Source organism: Anoplolepis gracilipes, chromosome 12 (assembly GCF_047496725.1).
Source record: "Anoplolepis gracilipes chromosome 12, ASM4749672v1, whole genome shotgun sequence".
NCBI classification, from domain to species: domain Eukaryota; kingdom Metazoa; phylum Arthropoda; class Insecta; order Hymenoptera; family Formicidae; genus Anoplolepis; species Anoplolepis gracilipes.
The window spans coordinates 5,208,086-5,230,181 of record NC_132981.1 but is presented as its reverse complement, the minus strand read 5'-3'; the positions used below and the strand labels follow the sequence as shown (position 1 = coordinate 5,230,181).

Sequence of the window (22,096 nt, the reverse complement as noted above, 5' to 3'; positions counted from 1 at the left end):
AAATTATATTTATATATATATATATATATATATATATATATATATATATATATATATATGTATATAATTTGTATGTGTGTATGTGTATGTGCATACGTACGTATATATGTGTGTTAAATATACATTCGATTTTTTAAATTTCACTCATCGAAATGATCATCGCACTACTGATAATCACATTTGCAAGGTGTCGACTCATTGATAACGTTTGTCAATTAATTATTAGCGGTGCTTATCGGCACTGTAATGATTTGCAATTTGTCAAACGCGTGATCGTGCATGATTAACGAAAAATCCATTATTTCATTTGGGTGATACTTAATGACAAATATAAAGTAATATCGACATATTTTATAAATTGTAGTTAATTAATTCCACGGTGTAGATTAGAAATTAGAAGACATTCTAGAAACCAACACACTTGAATGTTAAAAGAAGTAATTTTTTAGCTTACATATAATAACGCTAAAGTTTTTTATGCACCTATTGTATTACTTTTGTTAATATAATTGTGTGTTTTATCTACTTGTTAAATATTTAGTAACACGTTGAATATTTATAATAAAATATTGAATTCTAACACTTTCTCGCTTCTGTACACCTGTTGCAGATATATACACTAAAAAGTTGCAACAATAGATTATAGTTGCAACTATAAATGTTACATATTAGCTATTAATGTGACATATATTATAAGTGATGCACACACGCGTATATACGCTGAATTACACTTTGTTTAATAGATGAGATTATCGGTGGCCGATTTTAATACATTTATCATATCACGCGTATCAGTCGGATTTATCCCTCTACAAACCCTTTTCCTCCCTTCCCCGATAGGATAATATCGCGTTGCGTTATTATCGCTAATCCGCTTCAGGATCGTTTTGTCGAAATCACACAATGGTGAATTTTGTAAGCGGGGTCGGCGGGGTATTGAATCAAAATTGTAATTTCCAATAACACTTTGCACGCGATCGGGCAATGCTGCAGGGATGATCTTATACTAAGCTCGATAATGCGGCCTGAAACTCGATTTCCGAGATTATTGATGTTGAAACTGCCGCTTAGGATTTTAAACTTTCGCATCAATCCCGCGATCTCTGCCGTTATATCGAATATTGTTAGAATATCTCGGGATTTGCAACTCTCTTGCGAACAGAATCGAGTTGATTTTTGTAAAACAAAAAAACAAAAAAACAAAAAAAAAAAAAAAAAAAAAAAAAGATAAAAAGTATTACAAAGCATTTCCTTCTCACCGTTGGAGAATCTGTACCAATGGCTAATGAGATTTTTGGTTTACGTGGAGATAACGGATTAAGCCGTAACTTTGTCTCGGGAGTTTCCCAGACTCTACGAAGTTTCGCTGTCGCGTGACTCAGTCGGGGAACAGTCATTAATGAAGTTAAACAAAGCGAAGACAAAAATTTACTTAGAAACCCATTTAACCTCAATACCCCTTGGCTTCTCTCGCGTAAGCCAGTACAATTACAAGTATAAAATCGTGAGTTGGATGAATAACCACTACACACTTACACGCTTCACGTGTGAAATTTAAAGTAAAAGATATTTGTAAAAAATATATAAAATAACACGCGCTGCAATCTATTTCCAAGAAAAAAATGTGAGAGAAAAGATCTTATATATTGTGAGTTCTATTTTCGATTTTTTGTCAAACGAAAGAAAAGAGAATTTTAAAGAGAACGTAGTTTCAGCCACAAGCAGGATTAAATCATAAATAACGTGTCAGATTTTTCCGACACGCGCGGCATTCAATTCGTTCTTTTCCCGCGATCTACGAGGCGAGTCTCTCGAAAGGCGGTCGCAATGTATTCATCGCGCTCGTTTATCACTGTCCCTCGCGTATTTCCACAATGAGAGTCATCGACGACGAAGGAGCGTTCTCGCTTGCGCGTCGCCGACAATAGGGGGATGCGCCGCGCGAGGGGGATGGTTGCTATTTTTTGTTATCGCTGGACGAACGTTTAACAATGCAATACGTCCTCGTATCTTGCGCTGGATGTCTGTGTCGGACGGTCGATAAAAAAAAAGGAAAAAAAAACTCGTCGCGCGGTGCGCCGCGAACTGCAATTCCGATTCCGCCGGCGGCTTTAAAGTCAAGTTGTTGCAGCTGTTGCAGCCGGCGACGGCAGCGTGCGCGTTTCACGAGCCGATGAAACGGAGAGCGAGAGAGAGCGAGAGAGAGAGAGAGAAAGAGAGAAAGAGAGAAAGAGAGAGAAAGCAAAATTCCGCGGAGTCCATAAATTTTTGCTTCGTTAGAGAATAGCTCCGGCTTCCTCGATATACATATACATGTATCGACGAAGCATATTTCACGCGACACGTACACTCTGGATGCGCGAATATATTGGTACAGCGTGGAAAGAGTTATTTGCAGGAAACAATGTTGATATGGAAATGTCAAAGTTCCATCGCGGTCCATCGCGTTGCGCGCGCGATGCTATTTCGCCGCAGTAACGATTTTCCGATCGGTTTCCCATTTAATGAATGCAATTCGTTATTGATACAACACGATAACGTGCTAATCCTTACACAAGTTTATTAATGAAATTTTGTACAGAGAAAAATGATGTGTTATCGCGGGTATTTTAAAGATAGACAGAAGAATATTTTATTAGGTTAATATTTTCGCTTTTTTTATAAAATAAAAGTTGATGAATAATATATATATATATATATACTTATTTTTTTTGTTTGAACATTCGTACTACTATTATTACGCGTCTAATGTAATTATTAACTGAAGAATGTTTCTTTCTTCATCAATTCCGATTATGAAAATTTTAGGAAATTGTTTTTTTATTTCTTTCTTTCTTTCTTTGCTTATAATCTGCATCTGTTTTTCTTTTATCTGTCTGTTTCATATTCCTTCGAAATAATATTCATTTTTTTTTAGCTAAAATCAGGTGATTATTTACTTATGCATATTATGCGATTAAAAGTATTCTGTTTTATATGTATGCTAATTAAATAACATAAATATAAATAAATAAAATGTTTTCTCATATGAATTTTATGTCATTGCGATTGTATTTTACTTTAAGTGTATTTAACTTTTTCCATTTTCTATCAATTCTTTTTTATCTAGGAATCCGCGATTTGACGTGTTTATTTCATATGTTTCATCTGCTCAATTCGAATCCGCGCGATACCGTTTATTCCATTATTGATTTTCTATAAATCGTGCAACCGCGCTGGGTAACCTCCTCGTCTTATTTTCATGCTACTTCGGGAACGAGGTCGAAAGTATTCCGCACAATTCGCAGGTATCCGCTTGTGTACGGACACGATACTTTTCCGAACTGCGACGTACATAGCTTCGGACCAGCGAAAGTTTTTCTTAAGTACGCGGCGTGACGTCTTTCTAACTTCGCGCACGAAATGCCAGAAATGCCTGCGAACGAAAACGCGACCGTTGTGAAAATAAATTTCTACTGTTGGGAAAAGACATACGATGTGTCACCAGTTATAAATTCTTGCGTTTTCACCGGTAGTTTGAAACAAACGAGATGAACGAGGAGGAAGGTAACTCCATCGGTCGACTCGTCGCGCTTTCTTTTCCTTCGCCTACGATTGTGCGAGTGAATTAGATTCGACGAGTTCTATCTTTTACAAAACTCGACCATTTAGTTTCTTCCCTCAATGATCTTTTGTTGGTTAAAAAATAATAATAATTCCCGAGTATTCTCAAACGTAAGAGAGGTATTTAGGACCTTTCATCAAATATATTTTACATTCATCTTCTTCTTTTATAAAGGGAGCATTATTTGATTTTCTTTCATCTCTTCTTTTCTCTTTTATTTATTTTATCGTTATATTATTATTGTAATAACCAGGGAAGGGAGCCGTGTTCATCTTTCTTCTGTCCACGTAAATCCCTGTACCAGTAATAACTTGCACGTGATGCATACGGAATATTACACATTTGTATATATTCTCACGACAGCGCGAGCGGAAAAATAATCACGGCTCTCTTCATGCGCGGAGGAGCGAAAACACGTAGCCGGCACTTTCGAAGGTACACCCTTGATGTTTGCTCCGTCGATTGCGTGCTCGGAATTTTCGTCGGATACACCAATGTATTCCGCCATTTTCCCTAACCGAAATCCAATTTTCAACGTCCTTGAGACGTCCACACGACTGTGGAAAAAGGGCAAAGGTTGTAATCATATTTTTTTTTTTACAATATCGGGCATGTCGTTTAATATTCTGACAAAATAATTATCTATGCTATTTGACAAAGTTTGTAATTAATTTAATCCGTTCAGATAATATGCGCTACCGTATATAAATATCGTTAATACAAAACAGAGCGATAACTTCGATAAGAGCGCGTCGTAAATTCGTGAATCAACAAGAAGTATGCCGTCAAATGCAACGATATCGGGAAATTCGCGTAAGGTCGGAAGATGTAGCATATATACACACATAACCAAGGTGGTTCCTTATCGCAAAGTTTGGGGCGTTGACGTTGATACGGCGGCGCGGGGTTGAACGGTCCCCCGTGCCGAGAAGCAGGCAAACGGCCCCCTGCTGCTTCGGCTTAATCTGTTTAATCTACCTAATCCGCTCCATGCCGATTCTGCCTGGCGCCGCGAGTCTAGCCCTTTATCTGCACCACTCGACGATAGTAATTCATGCGTTACCAGCCCCCAGAGCACGATCACGTGTTTCCCCTGTGGCTTTGGGTATACCCTATTCTGCAATTCGGATAGTATTTTTAAGTTAGACATAGTTTATTAGCATATACTGTGTCCGAAGAGCATTCACTCGAATTGAATTGATTCACGGATTAATCGGATAAGAGTTTTAAGCAATATTTGAAAATCGATCTTTATGCTTCTCCGCGTCATCAATTCTGACGAGAAATGGCCTGGATAACGTGTCGAGAAATCGTACCTCCGATATGCGCGAATATATGTATACATTGCCCTAACACAGTTTATGACATTTAAATTAATTTAGGACGCTGCACCATTTTCGAGTCGATTTAGCTAATTCGCCTCACAATTTGGCACACCGCAGCTGTAGACCTCAATTTATCCATATCCGTAGTCAGTAATTCATACTCTAGCATGTCCGCGCTCAAACCTCAAGAGGAACACTAATTATCCCCACGTGAACAACCGTATTCGAGAATAATTAACACTAGCGCGCGTATTAACCATGTAAAATTGCGTTCGCACCAACATTAACAATTGATAATCGACCAAAATAAATATTAGCCATCTGCAAACGTTGGCCAGTTTCCCTCCATAGATACCTTGTGTTTAAGAAGTAAATATTATCCATAATAGCGACGTCACCTCGATACTGGCTAAGAACTATCCATTAGATAATTTAATTTTCTTATCTAACATAAAAGTCTTTCAGAGCTCTTAATACGTTGAAACATACTATTAATTAATTAATTAATTAAAATATTTTTGAATTATTAAATAAAAATTTATTAATCAATATTACATTTATTAATCGATGTTAATTACAATATTAATAAAAGTTTATAATTACGTATAACAGATATACGCAAATATTTTGAAAACAATACACATATTCCGAGCTATTACGAAATAATTTTAATTAATTAGTTTTGCATTTTTATTTTAGTCGATATAATTAAGAATAAATATATTCAGAATACAAATAAGCATTTGCCGAGAAAATTTCGGATTAAAATAACTATTATATTGTTATTTTTTAATTAAATTTTCTTTTCCCACCTCTATAATTTCTTTCTATTTGAGAATTAGACACATCTTAGTCTCTTTGCACAGATGCCAGCGTGTATTTTCAACCGCAAATTTAATTTCGCGAACATGTTATTCACGATGGAAAAAATTTTGATTATAAATTTTGATTAGCACGCTAAGTTTATTTGTTATTTTAAAGAATTTATAAAGAGTTTATTCTCCTCTCTTCTTCTCCATCGATTATCAATTGAATTATTCCAGGTTTTATCATCGTAGAATCTTTACGTTTAAATATATGTTATTAAAATAAAGATATATATACTGTTTAATAGAATTACTAAATTGATTAACAAGCTGCCGCACATATTATAAGTGTTTCGTTACAATTTGCAGTTTATTCGTTAATTTTAATTTCTCTGCTTAACTCTCGTGCTACCGTTGTTCAAAGCTCTCAAGCAGTCAAGTGGCGTAAACAAACGTCCTCGATTTCGCAAAGCCGGACACTTTGGGGCGATAATGGGCGCGTTGTTGTACGAAATGGGCATTACATTAGGCGGTCTGATTTTCACTTTAATGGAGTTCCGGAAGCGTGAAGTTTAATGGAAACAGTGGGGCTGCGAACGCTGTTGCGAGCAACTCTCTTTCTCGATGAGGCTGAAACTGGCTTTTGATAACTACTCGTGAAAACGCACTGCGCGTAGAAATAAATCGACACGTATATGTTACAGTGATATTATATAAATTTATTTCGAGCATCAGTAAAAAAATGTACACGCGAAACACCGATGTTATGTTTTTGGCAAGATTTATCGAATAAAATGTAAAAAACCCTGTTGTAACGTTATTCCAGTCAATGAGTTTGAAAACGCAAGCGTATCAAAAGCGTTAATATGGCAACGTATCTACACAAAATAAATTAAAAATAATTGAGAGCATATTGATTTATAGTTCTGACATCACGTCGCGACTTTTCTTCTTTGTCTTCTGCTTTATACAAAATCATAGAAATATATACTATCAAAAATTTATACAAACATTAATAAGCATAAATGATGTAATTATAAAAGGCAAAGCAGGAGAGGGAGAGATAGCGAGAGAACGACTTCTGAGGTGGATATCGGATTAGCGACAAAAGTTTGGTAATTATGTAGTAAGTGAGACCGAGAGCAAGGGAAAGGAATTTAGGGTAGGGCCGTCCCTTTGCTTTAAACGGAGTGACACGAGTCAAAGAGAGGTCGGAAGCAAAGAGATGGGTGACGAGAAGCCAGCGTATAGGAGAAAAGGAGATAGAATAAGACCGTAAGCAGAGATAATTAACGAGTTAATACGAGTCGTTGCCTCTCAAATTTCATTACCGCAAGTGTCATGCTGTGGTTAGAAAAAAATCTTGAGAGATTGCATCTCGTCTGATCTTTCGATTAATTTAAGTATTCATGTTTGAACAAAACGAGCGTAATCTTCACGGCATCGTGATTAAAATATTTATAAAAGTCTATTAATTATAAACCTTAATGTGCGCGTGTTTGAAATCTTTATTAAAATATCGATTGCTCGTTAAACGATGATTGGAAACGTGTATTCTTACATATTAACTTTACTTCTAAAGTACTTATACTTTACGCTTAAATTGCACTCAGATTTTGTAACGAAATTTTATGTTTGAAATAATTTTTCCCGTAATGTTAATATTTGACTCTTCGATAAAAAAAAAAAAAAAATGGGTTAGATATATCAGTTTGGCAATGAGGCGGAAGATACTTCGCGAAGATAGCTTCGATGTTTGCAGGAACGCAAGGTGGAGGAGTCTGTTCGTATAGCTTCGGAAAACAAATATTTACGCTGAGCCAAGCCACCCTTCTTGCGCGTCAGAAACGTATTTAATGCTAGCAATAAGGAAAAGGGTGGCGGGATGACAAGAGCAAAATAGCTCAGCGCGATCGTGTTTCGAAAAAAATTCATCCATCGCGAAATATCGAGGAAAAATCATATCGATATCATCTTTTTAAACAAACATTTCAAGTATTTTTAATTAATTTATCTACTTTGTATTTATAAAGATTAACGGAAGTATATAATTTCGATATTATGCTTTATGCTTGATATTCGAAAATTGACGTAATATAGTAAAGCAATATAACCGGTTTCGTATTATCGGGCCTATATTATCAGGTCATCTCGTATAAGAAGAATTATTAGATTGTTTAAACAATAAATTGCATTTAATCAGTTTTATGCTGAAACTGATATTGTCATTTATTATATGCAGTAATATCAATATCGGGGAAATAAATTAATGACTATTACCGAAGCCCGATGTTCTTTTAATGGGCTGCTACGCTATGCATGGGTATATTTTATCAAACGACAAAAGGGCTCTTATGAAATCGAGAGCATTAAATGTATAAACGAACGAGATAATATTGAGATATTAAAAATGTATACAATTTACATATTCCTAGTTTTGAAAAAATAGAAAAAGCTTTAGAAAAAATTGATTTCATCTTATTATTATTTCATGGTTTTAACGAAAGCAACAATTTGTTCATTGTTATATCACTTTAAAAGATAATTATGATATGTATATGCGTATAGATATACCGGTTTATGCAAGAATTTTACTTTAAAATCAATATAATATAAATAATTATCGCGCTAAGTCAATTAATAACGGAGAATAAAGGATTGTAGTTATGAGAGGGTGAGTTACGTACCTTGGTAAATGTGAGGGTAGCTATCGGCGGCAGACGAGGTAGATTCGGATAATAGAAGCTTCCCGCGGGATGTGCCGGATATCGAGATGTGATCCTGTAAGCGATTCCTTGGGGCTGCGTCGGCCAGTTGGCAGCCGTGAATGTGAAACCGTTATCCGTGCCTCCATCCAGCGGGTCGAGCTATTGAAAAAGAAACAGCGGAGGGATGATCTAAACGAGGACGTGCATTTCCCAAGCATTCGCGGATTTTAGCGAAGTGACAGAGCGCGCGACGCGACTTGCGAAGATAAATGTATAAATTATGTTTCGCGGTCGTGATACACGGATGTCTGACTTTCCGGAGGCTGATTCAAACGCGATTTACATTGTATCTCTGTCTATAAATAAATTTCATAACATTGTGTGTAAATTAAATAAAGCGCTTGATGTGCTTACAAATAACGATAGTCCAAATATTATAATATTGAACAAATAATATTGATTGCGTAATGTAGAAATAAATTCTCTTTCATATTATCTCTGGATATTTTTGGGATTTCGAACTATGTAAATTTCGATTTTACGTCGATTGACAAATATTGACTGGCATAAATCATTGTTGAAAAGAATACATTTCTCAATATCCTCTTTTGTGCCAGATAATTTTCCAATCATATTGACACGTTTCATGCACGTTAATTTGGCATTGCTAGAACGTAATTACCTCGACGGTAACGGTATCGACCCAATTGCCCTCGACGCACAATTGGAAGGAATCCACGCCTACGAACCAATCGGGACTGGGATTGATGCGCGCCATAATGCTAATTAGAGTGTGATTGCCATCCAAGAAGGCTCGAGTAACGCTCGTGCCTTCGCCTTGAGGTATCGGCGGGCCTGCGAAGGAGTGCAGGCTGTTGGGCGAATCCCCGTCCGTGTCCAATCCATCAGCTCGTCCAGTTTCCACGTACAATCTGGCGCCCGTAGACAGTCTCTCGCCTAATCTGTACAGAGTGTAAGTCGAGTCGTGCGTCCGACCTGCAAAATAATATATATTGTAATTGTGCCTTATTTAAAAAAAAAAAAAAAAAAATATGTTTCAAGACTATTTACGACTTATACGCAAATTCGGAATATCTCTGATAAATTATTATGTCATTAAAAGAGAGAGGAAGAAGATTCTCTCTGGGACAGCGACGTTATACATTACACATACATATTTCGCATGAATATTTCATTCGCCTGAAGCACACCGCTTGTTTCTCACGTTACGAAACGCGACGATTACAGCGTAAGCGTCGGTATAATCCTTATCCAAGCGGCAGCGAAACAACGACCGCGCCGCACGATGCAAATGCATTTAACGATCAATTACTCTTGCCAAGCAGCCCGAACCTGGGAAAACCGTTTCGTCGTCCCGCTTTCGTTGCGGGCTGCGCTAAATAGCGCGCGTTTAAGGTGCTTCGTTAACGGCGATTCGCTCCTTTTGTAGTCGCGAGCAGCCGCGGACGACGAAAGCCGCTCTCGAGATAGCCGAATTAATGCCGGGCGAGAGAGAGAGAAAGAGTACTGAATTTATAGTCAATTAATGTACCCGCTCGAGACTCGTTGTCCGCCACTCCGGAAATAATGCGCCACCCTTTACAGACGAACCTTACACACAAACACATGGCACACCATGGCAGACCTTACGCGACCGCCAGCACGCGCACATGCATACTAACGCAAACCTGAAAAATCCCTCGGACGATCTTCTCTGACGCTTTTCACCCTGTATCTCGTCGGGGTTTCACCCCGGACCGGCATTCATCGTCACGCACGATTTAACGATCGATCGACGGCGAATAAAACCACGACCCGGGCGCCTCTGAAAAAACTAAACGTCGCACCAGACGGGGGATTTTGCGGCCGGTATTGTACGTTACACGTGCAGCTTCCGCTGCTGCACCATCCGCCGTTCGCTCTTCCTCCTCGAGTCCTTTTTACCAAGGACTCGCGGAATTTTAAAACCAGAGATCGGCAAAACACCCGGCGCAATTAAATGCCACGCATCGCGCGACTCTCGGGTAATTTGGGCCATTTTTGTCGCGTCGTGTATTTCGAAATACGATAAACGCTAAAATTCGAATGGGAAACGACTGTTTTAATTAATTAATTCTCATTTGCAAAGTTTCATATATTTTAGGAAAGAGAAAAGTAATTCCATGCTTGTCGACGGATAATAATTGTAAAATGTTTTATCTATCGAAACATCGCTGTATATTGATCAGTCGTTTTTAATGCGTCGAGTTCCAAAACGAGTTACACGTCCTGCGGTTTCTCATACCATTCTAGTGAACAAACCTGAAATGTACCTTTCAAAGGGATCGAAATAGTTCTCGTGCCACAGCAGTCCTGTCGAGTTCGAAGGAGACGTAATTAGTTACGAAATTAGCAGCAACCGCAAGGGATATGGACTGCGTGCGTTGGCAGACTTTACGCACAAAGTCCGAAACAGGCTGTTCCCCGTTGTAGTTTCGACGGAAACATGTCGACCACGACCCTGTCACTTTATCGTAAAAATCGAAGACTGTGAAATTCGATAAGAGAATATATATTTTCAGATACTGTTATTTTTTAAATATAATCCGTTTTATTATCTCATCAATATTTCTGAATAAAAAAGAATATCTCGATACATTTCTCGAGTAAAAAAACAAAATAGTGATAAAATTTTTACTATTTACAAATTACAAAGTGTGACATAAATTCGTTATTTTTATTTTTTATTTATACTTAGTATGATTCAACTTTTATACGTATTGCTAATTGGCAATATCATGTTCCTAAATAAAAGCGAAATTCTTCTTTGATACATCGTTAATTAAATTCATATATTTTCTGTTCTCACAATCAGTTAAATCTCATCGTCGGTAATTTATAACTTGTCTTTGTGCAGAGCGCTTTCAAGCTAATCCAACAGACACACAGACAGGTCAAAATATTAGTCATTTTGTTCAAAAAAGTAAGGTGAAAAAGCTATTAGGATCACAGCTTAAATTTGCCTGTTTAATTAGATTAATTAGTATCGACCCGTCTTTTACAGTCGCTTCAATCTGATCCCTGTCTATCTTGCCGCGCCTTCCCTTCTATCTTGCCCTCGTGCTCGCCTCGGGCAGACAGAATTTATGAATGAATTTTACCCCATCCCTTTGAAGCTCTCTCTAACCTGTCTCTAACCGGCCGGTAATTTCATCAAGACTTAAATAGACGTTGATTCCATCCCGCAAATTACATTCGCAAACAGTGGCGTTTTATTAATTCCGCTCGTTACCGGCGGCGAGGTCGCCCTCTTTTCAGCCAATGCTTGGTTCTTTGCGCGAACTTGCATTAATGATCACTATTCAGGAAAATCTTCGGAGACATGTTCGTTTTATATTCACGGGAGTAAAAAAATAAGAGTGTTCGCGAAAAGAAACCGAAATAAATCTAAGGTATAGAGCCTCTTCCTCTCTTTTTTCTGACTAGATTTGAAAAAAAAAAAAAGAAAAAAAACATTAAGTCAACGCGTTCGATTTTGATCTATTTTTTTTAGATATCATGAAAATTAAATGTAAATAAAATTGACTTAAATATTATTTATTAATTAAATTAATAAATTGTATTCTCGCAATCAACCGAGGTTTATAGATCTCGTGGATGATTCTCTCCTCACGTGCGAATTTTTTTGCGCGGTTTAAGTTTAATAATGTTTATTATTGGGAAATATTTAATATAAAAATAATATAGCAAATCTTGTCGTCGCTGCAAATATTTATGAGGAATTTGTATACGAAAGTTTAAAATAAATAAGAAATTCGAGTTGCACGATCAATTTATCGAAACCGTTTGAAACTTCTTTTCGCTTGCTCTCTTTTTTTTGTTTATATGCGGCTTCCATATTCGAGAGGTTCCGGTGAAGCCCGGAACGAAGATTGACGACACGACGAACACGAATAAGCTTCAATTCGTGAAATTCAACGTCATTGAATTTAAACTTCTGCACGCGACAAAATCAATCCGCCTAACGACCGTCATAATTCACCTTGTCAAAGAATTCGCGAGGCGCTGAGCTGCGAATCCTTTTACGATAATTGCATCCTTAAAACGCGATTCGATAGAAACATTGCGCGTTATCCGATAACTTACGACTAGTATCAAAATTTCTACTTATTTAGTAGAGAAATTTGTCAACACTTCAACAGCGTGTAGTGAAAGACATTTTATAGCAATTTTTAATTTTATTTAATTTCAACTTTTTAATGTAATTTTCAGTTGTCTTTTGAAGAAATGTAATAAATAACACGTTAGATGAAACACGATAACAGGTTTACGGGAACATTCGTCTAGGAGTTCCTAAATCTCCGCATAGTATTCAGGCAGGTACTATATCAAATATATCTCGTGTCTTAAAGCGGTCGAATTCCTGATGAACAAGAGGGATAAGAACAATGTAGACCGGGAAGGGTGAAGGGCTCTGGACCTTCCGGATTGGCTCGTGGTGCTTCATTCAACGAAATCGACCGGGCCGTAATTGAAATGCGAACAAAGCTCTCTCGTGACAATACGCGACCTTTAATTAGTGCCGCGACCAAAGAACGCGCCAACATCGACGAGCGGGGTTCGTCGAACTTATTCGTGAAGTTTCGGCAAGTGCTTAGGGCAAACAAGCGTGATTTGACAAATTGTTCACGATCGCGCCGAGAAAGACGAGATCGTTCATTCCGGTGGCTGAAGAATGAACGTCCCGACAGAGCGCGTCGACATCGAGATTGATAAATTCGCCGGCGTACCACGTCAGAGGGTAGAAGTCGGATTGATGGTCGCGCGAAGCCGACTTCGAGTTTCCAGCCGACTGTAAATGTTTTCAGTTTCCTTTCGTAGTGTTGGAGAAGCAGGAGAGAAAGTCCGGATTAGACCGCGCGGATGAAAATCCGAGTAGGAAAAGACGTTCTCTGCCCCCCCCCCTTCCTTCCTTTCTTCCTTTCCCGCTCTCTCTCTTTCTCGTCGGCAGTTTTCTTTGTTCGTCTTCATTTTCCCCCGGAATTGACGTCTGAGAGAGAAACAACTTTTCAACTCTTCCTCGAGAGTGTCGAGAGTTAGGTCACGAAGATATTCCCGCGGCCAGAAAAACCGCGGAGAGGCGGCATGAGAAGTTGCTACATATATATTTGATATTCGATCCACGTAACTCCTATTTTCCATGGAATGTTCTCGGGCTCGGATCATGGAAATTATAAGGATCCGAAAAGGTAGGCAAGTCTCTTAAGAGTGTGCGATACCGCGGTTCTCTTCTCGACACGCGCGCACAGATCTCCTCGCTCCACTTTTTCCATTCTACTCTTTTCGACACATTCTAATATTTCAAGGATTTTATCCTACTTGCGCGATCCTATTATCTCTTTGGAAGCGAACTTTCACGCTTCATTCTTTGTTCAGTTGAATGTCCATTGAATACGACTATGTGCAGCTTAAGATGAAATAGAGAAAGAGAGAGAAAGAAGAATTTTACTTTACTTTATCACACCTATTTAAGATGATATGCGTTTATTCGCGTTTCTTATTGTTAGCTGCACTGACTAAACTATCACGTATGTGAATCATCGTCTTTAGGCGTATAATTTAACTGTCACAATATATTTTCCGACAATGAAGATCAAGCGCCATTCCTTTATTATCTTTGCTCCACTTTCCACAGCAAAGACTTTAATATCTCGAGGATTTTATTTTAGTTGTACGATTATTATTATTTCGGGAGGCCTACCTTTGTGCCACTTTCTTTATTCACTGCCAAATATATTTTTCTTCATATATAGTTCAGCAGAAATAATAATCACTAAAGGAAGATTTTATTACTTTTTATGATCGTAGCTGTGAGTGCTCTTTATATTTACAATGCCTTTCTTCTACTGCGAATACGTGACTTAACGTTTTCAAGCACAGCCGTGTAATTAAACTTGATGTATATTGTTAATTATAGCGGTACCATTTCATTAAATACTACGCACTATAGTGCAATTCTATTTTATCTTCTTTTACAGCTTTGTAGAGTGTTTCGCACTAATATTCCTTTATTTTACCGATTCAATTACCTTTTTGTAGACATATCTTTTCTCATCTCGCTCTTTCGCATTTCATTTGAAAGGTTTTTATCTTCTCTTTTAATTTTAATCTTTTTTTTAAATGCAGTTTAAGAGAAATAATGCTGTCGATAAGAAAATAAGCTTTTACTATTGTTACATTTGTGTTATACAAATTTGGGTAATAAATGTAATATAAATTAATAAACATTAACTATATTATAAATAATAAATAATAAATTAAGAAATTTGAACTTTTTTGTAACTTTTTAAACAACCGTATACTTTGTATTTTTTTATATTTTACACTCTATACAATACTTTTTTTATACTTTTTAAATAACAGTAATACGCTATTTAATAAATATTTTATAATAAGATTATAATAATATTTTATAATTTTTACACAAGAGCATTCGCAAAATGAGAATAATGTGAGCAATATGATAAAGTTTTCACATATCAATTTTTACATATCACTTCTATCTTTATCAGTACTTTGACCTCACGTATCGCCGACCTGAAAATCTGTTGCATTAACAATAGACCTTCTTTTCATTAATTTCTCGCACGCTGTTCTTTTTCTACGCTACACATATATATTCCTTCCGATTTTACTTTATATCTCATACTTTTTTAATCTCATATTACTTCACTCTATAGCTGTCTAAAATTTTATAGGCTAAGAATTTATATGCTAATATAAGGTGCACATGTAGGAAGAAACCTTCCTACCGGTTAATAAGGTTTTTGACGGAGAATATTTTTTTTTGAACGAAATATTTTTGCTTAATTTATTTCTTGCTTAATAAGTAATACTCTTTATTTATTCTTGAAATATATAATGAGAGTGTTGAAAGAAAAAAAAAAAGAGTTTTTCTTATTTAAGATGAGCCTCTTTTCACTGATTGAAAAACTTTCTCGTTGATCAAAAATTACGCCTCGACATGCATCATCTCCGTCAGATTTAGGAATAACTATCGATTTATGTTCGACATTACGTTCTTCGGCAAACATGTCTCTATCTATTGTGCGCCTACGAAGAAGGTGGAACGAGTCGCACTTCATCTTCCAGGGATTTGATAGAATACACCGCGAAAACCTACATCTTGGCACCGATGCCAAAATAGATAATAATATGCCAACAAATTTTCTGAGAAATATATATATATATATATATATTTACAAAGTTCCGCCTCTGGTCACTTTCATGCAAAGAGATTATCGTATTTTTTGTCCTCTATCTGATTCAATCTATGCTCGATTTGTGGAAACGTAATAAATAAACTATTAACTACAGCATATCTTATATATTATACTTATACTAAATCAATATGTTTTACATATTATATAAATATGTAATATATTATTTATTGAATTTTTTATACATGTATCTATAAGATAGATGGAGATTAGATGAATTTCAGAAGAACGTGCATAGAACTTAAAATTTGGACGTTTAAAAGTTTAAAGTATTAACGTTTTCACGCTACCTGAAGTAGTTACGAAAACATCGGAGCAGCTCTCGCTCAGTGTCCAATAAAATCGTGTTACGTTGCGAATGGATGGCCTAGTTTTCGTACAATTTCGCGGCGGTAAAGTCAAAGAAGCTTTTACCGCGCTGATGTAGCACGCGGCGAAAGAAATTTATGCGTAGCCGTATGGCCAATAAATTGTAGTTATATTTTTGTACGCAGACACATATATACAAGCCACGCCAAAATGAATAACAGCGGGAGGAGCATTTAATCTTCAAAAATTAACAATAAAGAGCATTTTAAAGAAGAAGAATGTCACATTTTCCTTGTACCTTTTATTTTTATATTTATCTTTATTTATATATTTATATTATATTTAGTTTTATTATATGATTTATATTTTTATACGTATATACAATTTATTAATGTGGATATTTTTTTTTAATTTTACAGCGCATTAAAATATTTCATTTTTCCTATAAAGTACTTTAAGTTACTATAAAGTAGCTGTCTCTCTCTCTCTCTCTCTCTCTCTCTTTCTTTTATTTTGTCTCTTAATCAATTAATGGTTCCTCTAAACTCGTCTTAGTTTGTAAGATTCCTCGTGCATGAAACCTCTCTTGTAGGGGGTGGATCGGCGTGTCCCTCGCGAATTTAATGAAGTACCACAAGACTCTCCATTCTGGCACCGATGCCAAACTCTACCCATAATAATACGAGTAAATCTACTCTGGCGCGCGCCACACGTTCGCATGCACACACGCGTGCACGTCTCTGGTGCATGTATGGGTCGGTTCTGAGGTAAAGGTTGGCGAATACGGGTGACGTACCGGAGGATTTTGGCCCGGTGGGAGGGTCGCGGAGAAGAGGCGATACCGAGCGTAGGAGAGCTCTCGAGCGAAGTCTCTCCATGGGTAGCACGATCCAACTTGATACAACTTTCCTAACAAGCCGGTCTTAACTTGCCGAGCAACCGCGAGTCGTCTGTGCATCGCGTGCAACTGCGCCTCGCACTGCATCTTCCTCGTTCCCTCACCGCCGACGCGTGTCCTCGACACCTGCACCTGCACGACCGAGTCCCTTCGCGGATGTATGAAATGCGCGAGCGGGCAGAAACGTGTCCCTGTAAAGTGGATAAACTAATTTTGTCACGGCGATACTGTTATTTCGCGCAGCGGCCAGCTTCGTACATCGCGCTATCTAATGTAAGTTGCATCCCTGTGGCGTCGCACACGAACATCTTATTAGGTCGAGAAAAAGGAAAAAGGTGAAAAGAGACAGCACCGATAATTTTCGAATTTTGCGTTAATTCATTCTTACGATGAATAATCTTTAATCTTTATCTAGACATCTACAGTGGTTTCGAATCTTTTACGAATTAAAAATCTAAACATATTCTGTTTTTATATCTCGGATTCTCTCCACAAGATATCTTATAAATAAACCAATAAACAAATGACACAGTTAATATATTCAAATCTAATTACACGCATGACTAGAGAAGTATGATTTAGAGGATCATATCATTATTATACATATATTATCAAAATTATGTATATATATATATATATATATATATATATATATATATATGTAAATTAGGCTATTAATTCCGCATGGATTATTATATCGAGCATATTGAATTAACGTTAATTATCTGGGCATCTGGTTTATGATTGCAGTGGAATTATTTAATTATTATACACCGAATTTTGCAACTTGATCTTGACACACAACATATTTGCAATTGCATGAATATATCGTGATATCAATATCAAATCACACTCATAATTAGGTAATTATGTCACATGCCGCTATTTAATATTTTCAGATTCAATTGTGTAATACATATATATACATTTATCCCCTCTAATCTCTACATATATTCTTCTAAAAAATATTTTATAAATTTAAAGTGGAATCGATTATTTCTCTCCGTTATTTCGAGCACTATTTGTTTTCTTGTCAATTTTTCCGCTGTAATAATTATCCAAATTCATAGCAATGAGATGTTAAATATAGTACCGACGCAGTTTCTCACCCAGATCGTTAAGGTTCGCTGTGAAAATGTTTCAGGAAGATTTGCAGCTACCGGAATTTGAGAAACTTCCATCCAGTCGATTTACCGTCGCATTTTCGAACATGCACACCATTAGTGTGATACGCTCTCCTCTATATATCGATATCGGTCCGTTTTCCCCTTATCGATGAACTGGCAAATGGACGGCGCGGGTAACGTTTCCCGGAAATGGGGCATTTCGAATGCCGAAAATTGAGAGCGACCACCACTGCCCCAGTGACGGTGGGTGGTGAACGAAAAGAGGTTTACGGAGCAGCGGCCTCGCGTCTAGGAAGGAAATGAACATTCGCTCGCCTAGATTCGCTGGGAAACGAGTGATTATTGAAAGCATCGAGTACGAGCCCAACGGCACGATTGACAGCGACGGAATCGCGAGTCGCAGGGGACTTGAAGAGCCGGTAACCGGGTCTGTCAGCAAAATTTATCGGAAACGGCAATTAATGTGACATCAAACGAAACACGAACGACGATCTGAGAAGCCGCACGAATAATTTCCCTCGCGGAAAACACTAATGATGTGTGCCGGGTAAATGTTGCTGTCATTGAATATCGTCGAAATAAACATTCATTACAAACGAATCGTGTTTCTGATTACGAAAAGAGATCGAGAAATACTTTTTACACGTAAAATATTATTTTCTTTCTATTCGGATAAAATCATGAAATATATTGTTGACATTTGATTGGACCGAAAATGCAACTTTTTATCAAAAATATCATTAAAATATCATAATAAACCTATTCATTAATTATCGCTTTATTTGTCGATACGTTTGTTGTGCGATGCAATCCCCATTTTTATCTTTCATTTATATGTTAATTTTATTTACATTTTATATTTTTGTGCTATACTTTCATACTCTCTCTAGCATGTTATTCTATAATTTAATTCATGTAAGTTTTCTCTTTTTTTTTCATTCACTTTTCTTTTCATGAGTTTTATCATTCCTGTTTATTTGAGTTTTATGTAACAGCGTCAAATAAATTATTTATCTATGTAATTCACACGGTCTGCACAGTCTCTGATGACGCGATATTGAATGATGTTGGAACACATGAGTCTGGCCCATTTCCATTGGAAGGCTCGTCGGGAAAAATCGCGCTTGCAACATAAATATTTACACAACCTGGCTACGTCGTCGCCCAATGGAATAATCGTCCATTTCGCGTGGAGGTCGCATGACGCGTCGCACCGCGAATAACCGTGTAACGTGGTCGCCGAATTTATCAGGAACAATAACTAATTTCGCGTAAAGCCATATAAATTATGAAACCGTCGCGTTCCCCGCCCTTCTCTCTCTCTCTCTTTCTCTCTCTCTCTCTCTCTATGGTGTCGCGCGATAGGATATGAACGCGGGCGCTTTTCCGACCGTTTCGATTGCCGTAAAACCCGACGTGTTGCACCGCGAGAACGTGTTACCGTGGCAAACAAACGGGTCTCTAACGAACCCGTCGCGTCGGCCTGTCCACGCGAACACTACAATACGTCGCGAAATCTCTGAATAGCGCGGTGTTAGTTGCTCCACTAGATGCGTTTCGTTCTTTTGCAATTCAGTTTCAAAGCTCGATCAGAGTTCACTGCACGAGTCAAGACAAATAACTGTTTTAAATTCTCAGAGAATCGGAAAGAATAGAGAAATAATACATCTTTAAACATTTTTAGATATTAAAAAAAAAATATATATATATATATATATGTAATTTAATATATATTTTAATTAATATATAAAATTTGTTTTTTTTTTTCTTTTTAAATACGATTTTAAAATACGTTTTGAAGATAGATTCCAAAACTGATGGATGCTGAAAGATATACGATTAATTTTTTAATATATAATTTGTATAGGATTACGAACTTAAAAAAAAAAAAAAAAAAAAAAAAAAAAAACAAGTTTGTAATGCATATAAAATCCGTTTCGTTTTATTCGAAGCAGCCGATGACAGTTTGCGCGATGTTTAGATGTCGCGAGAAATAAAAAATCGATATATTTATTTCCGATTTAGTTCACTGAACATTGTGATCATTCAACTGCTAATCACCGTTATTTCCCCATTATCGATTCGGCAATCGTATCGCGAAGGTATGCTTTCAAGCGGTTAAATTGCACTCGATAATTGTTTCACGCGCTGAACAAGCTGAATAAATTATGATGACCGCGCTTGATGGCAATTCTCTCTCGCGTTTTCTCCCTCCCTCTCTCTCTCTCTCTCTCTCTCTCTGTCTCTCTCTCTCTCTGTCTCTCTCTCTCTCTCTCTCTCTCTCGTTCTCTCGCCTGTCGATTAAAGTAGATTTTACGTGGAGCGACATAAAGCGCACGCACAGAGAGATCGCTTGAGGTCGCACGATTGGATGCGAGCGTATGTATATAGTCGCGCGAAATAGCGTAAACAAGCGGCAAACCGACATATTGACGAGAAGTGCCGTATCCCATTTCGTAATTCACCGCGAAGCGTTTAAACGACACGCATTAGCGCCGCGGATCCTCCGCGTGTGCGGCCATTTGATTAGAATTTCGAAACTGTAATAGAGTTTTCCCCGCGTTAACCGTCCACGTATTTGCGGCTGGAGATAACGATTGCACGGAGATGTCGCGATTGCAGAGATACGCGAACGCGTGTTAAACCGCTATAACCGCTGCTATTCTATTCTATTTTTATTCTATTTTTATTCGACCTGCTACTCTTCCCATAGTATCGAATGGATTTCTCTCGAATAGAGAATTCTAATCTGAAATTTGTTCAACAGAAAAAAAATATAAAAGAAAGAGAATAACCATTTTGTTTAATCTTTCTAATTCTGGAATACGATTCCGACTTTTAAATTGCTCCATCATGTTACACAATATCTTTTTATTATTATATATATTAAATATAAAATTTGATATAATATAATAATATAATAATAATTATAGAATAGTATTTAATAATTTTCTTAAATATTATTTATTTTAAACCACACTATTATTAATTTAGATTTGAAAAGCTGTATTTAATGTCAAAAAATATTATGTAAAATGCATTTCCTTTGTTATACTAAAAAAAAATGTCATTACTAACTAAAGAAAAATTGTTTTCAACTTTATGTCACAAAGAATATAAGATTGCATAGAATATTTAGCCTTTAACGTGTAAAAAAATATGAAAAATGTAATAAAATCATATTAATTTTTGTCCAATTTATAGATTATAATATAACTTGATATATACTATGAATATACATCCAAGTGGGCTTCAAGAGATTCCATTATCGTCATCAATTAAGATAGGGTAAACTGCAGTTGCTGGGTCTTACTGCCAGATAGTCGCTATCGCGCGCGTCAGCGATCGAAGTTAACGTCGAACGTGGCACGGTCTAAGTAATTGGAATTAATTATCGATACCGTTCCGCAATTCATACACGTAGCACCATTTTGTTGCTATTCCATACCGCCTTGCAATCGCGGCCGTTACTCTTGCGCGAAATGTTCGACTGATTTCGGTCGTGAGGCGAATTACGTCGAATAAATATTTTATAACAAATACTTGGCATCAGCGTAAGCTGGAAATTTGCTCTTACTGGGTGCGTTTTCGTGGTATCCTCTATTTTTTTTTTTTTTTTTTTTTTTTTTTTGCGCTGTTAACGTTAATTGGTCACCGTGATTATTCCGGCCATTTATCAATCGGCGGTTATAGATCATCAAGCGCGACCACGGTTATCCATTAAAGAGTTTTAATTTGCTGTTAACGATACTCGTATATATAATATACACATATATATATACATATTTGTATATCGGGCTGCAGTGAATTGTACATCTCATGGATCAACGAAAAATGTCACTCGTGATGATGCTAATGGAAATCGCTGAGTATATCGAACACACAATTTATTGCTTCTGCCATTGTACGCTAATTTTCCTATTGGGAAAATTGGTCGGTGCATTAAAAAAAAATACAATTTATTCCTCGTCAATTGTGTTGTTGCAACATCGTAATCCTCGATACAAAATAGATTGAAATATTTTGATATTTTGTTTTCTACTAATATGTTACTCGATAT

General features: G+C 36.8%; 1 protein-coding gene across 1 annotated transcript in view; it reads right to left on the bottom strand.

The window, feature by feature from the left end:
* Window positions 1-22,096, bottom strand: part of LOC140671824 (spondin-1) — a 213,173-nt gene that overhangs the window by 32,677 nt on the left and 158,400 nt on the right. The window contains exons 3-4 of the mRNA XM_072903463.1: window positions 9,126-9,439; window positions 8,423-8,602 (exon numbers count right to left, since the gene is read on the bottom strand). Of these exons, the coding sequence (XP_072759564.1) occupies window positions 8,423-8,602; window positions 9,126-9,439 (494 nt within the window). The remainder of the gene's footprint in view (window positions 1-8,422; window positions 8,603-9,125; window positions 9,440-22,096) is intronic.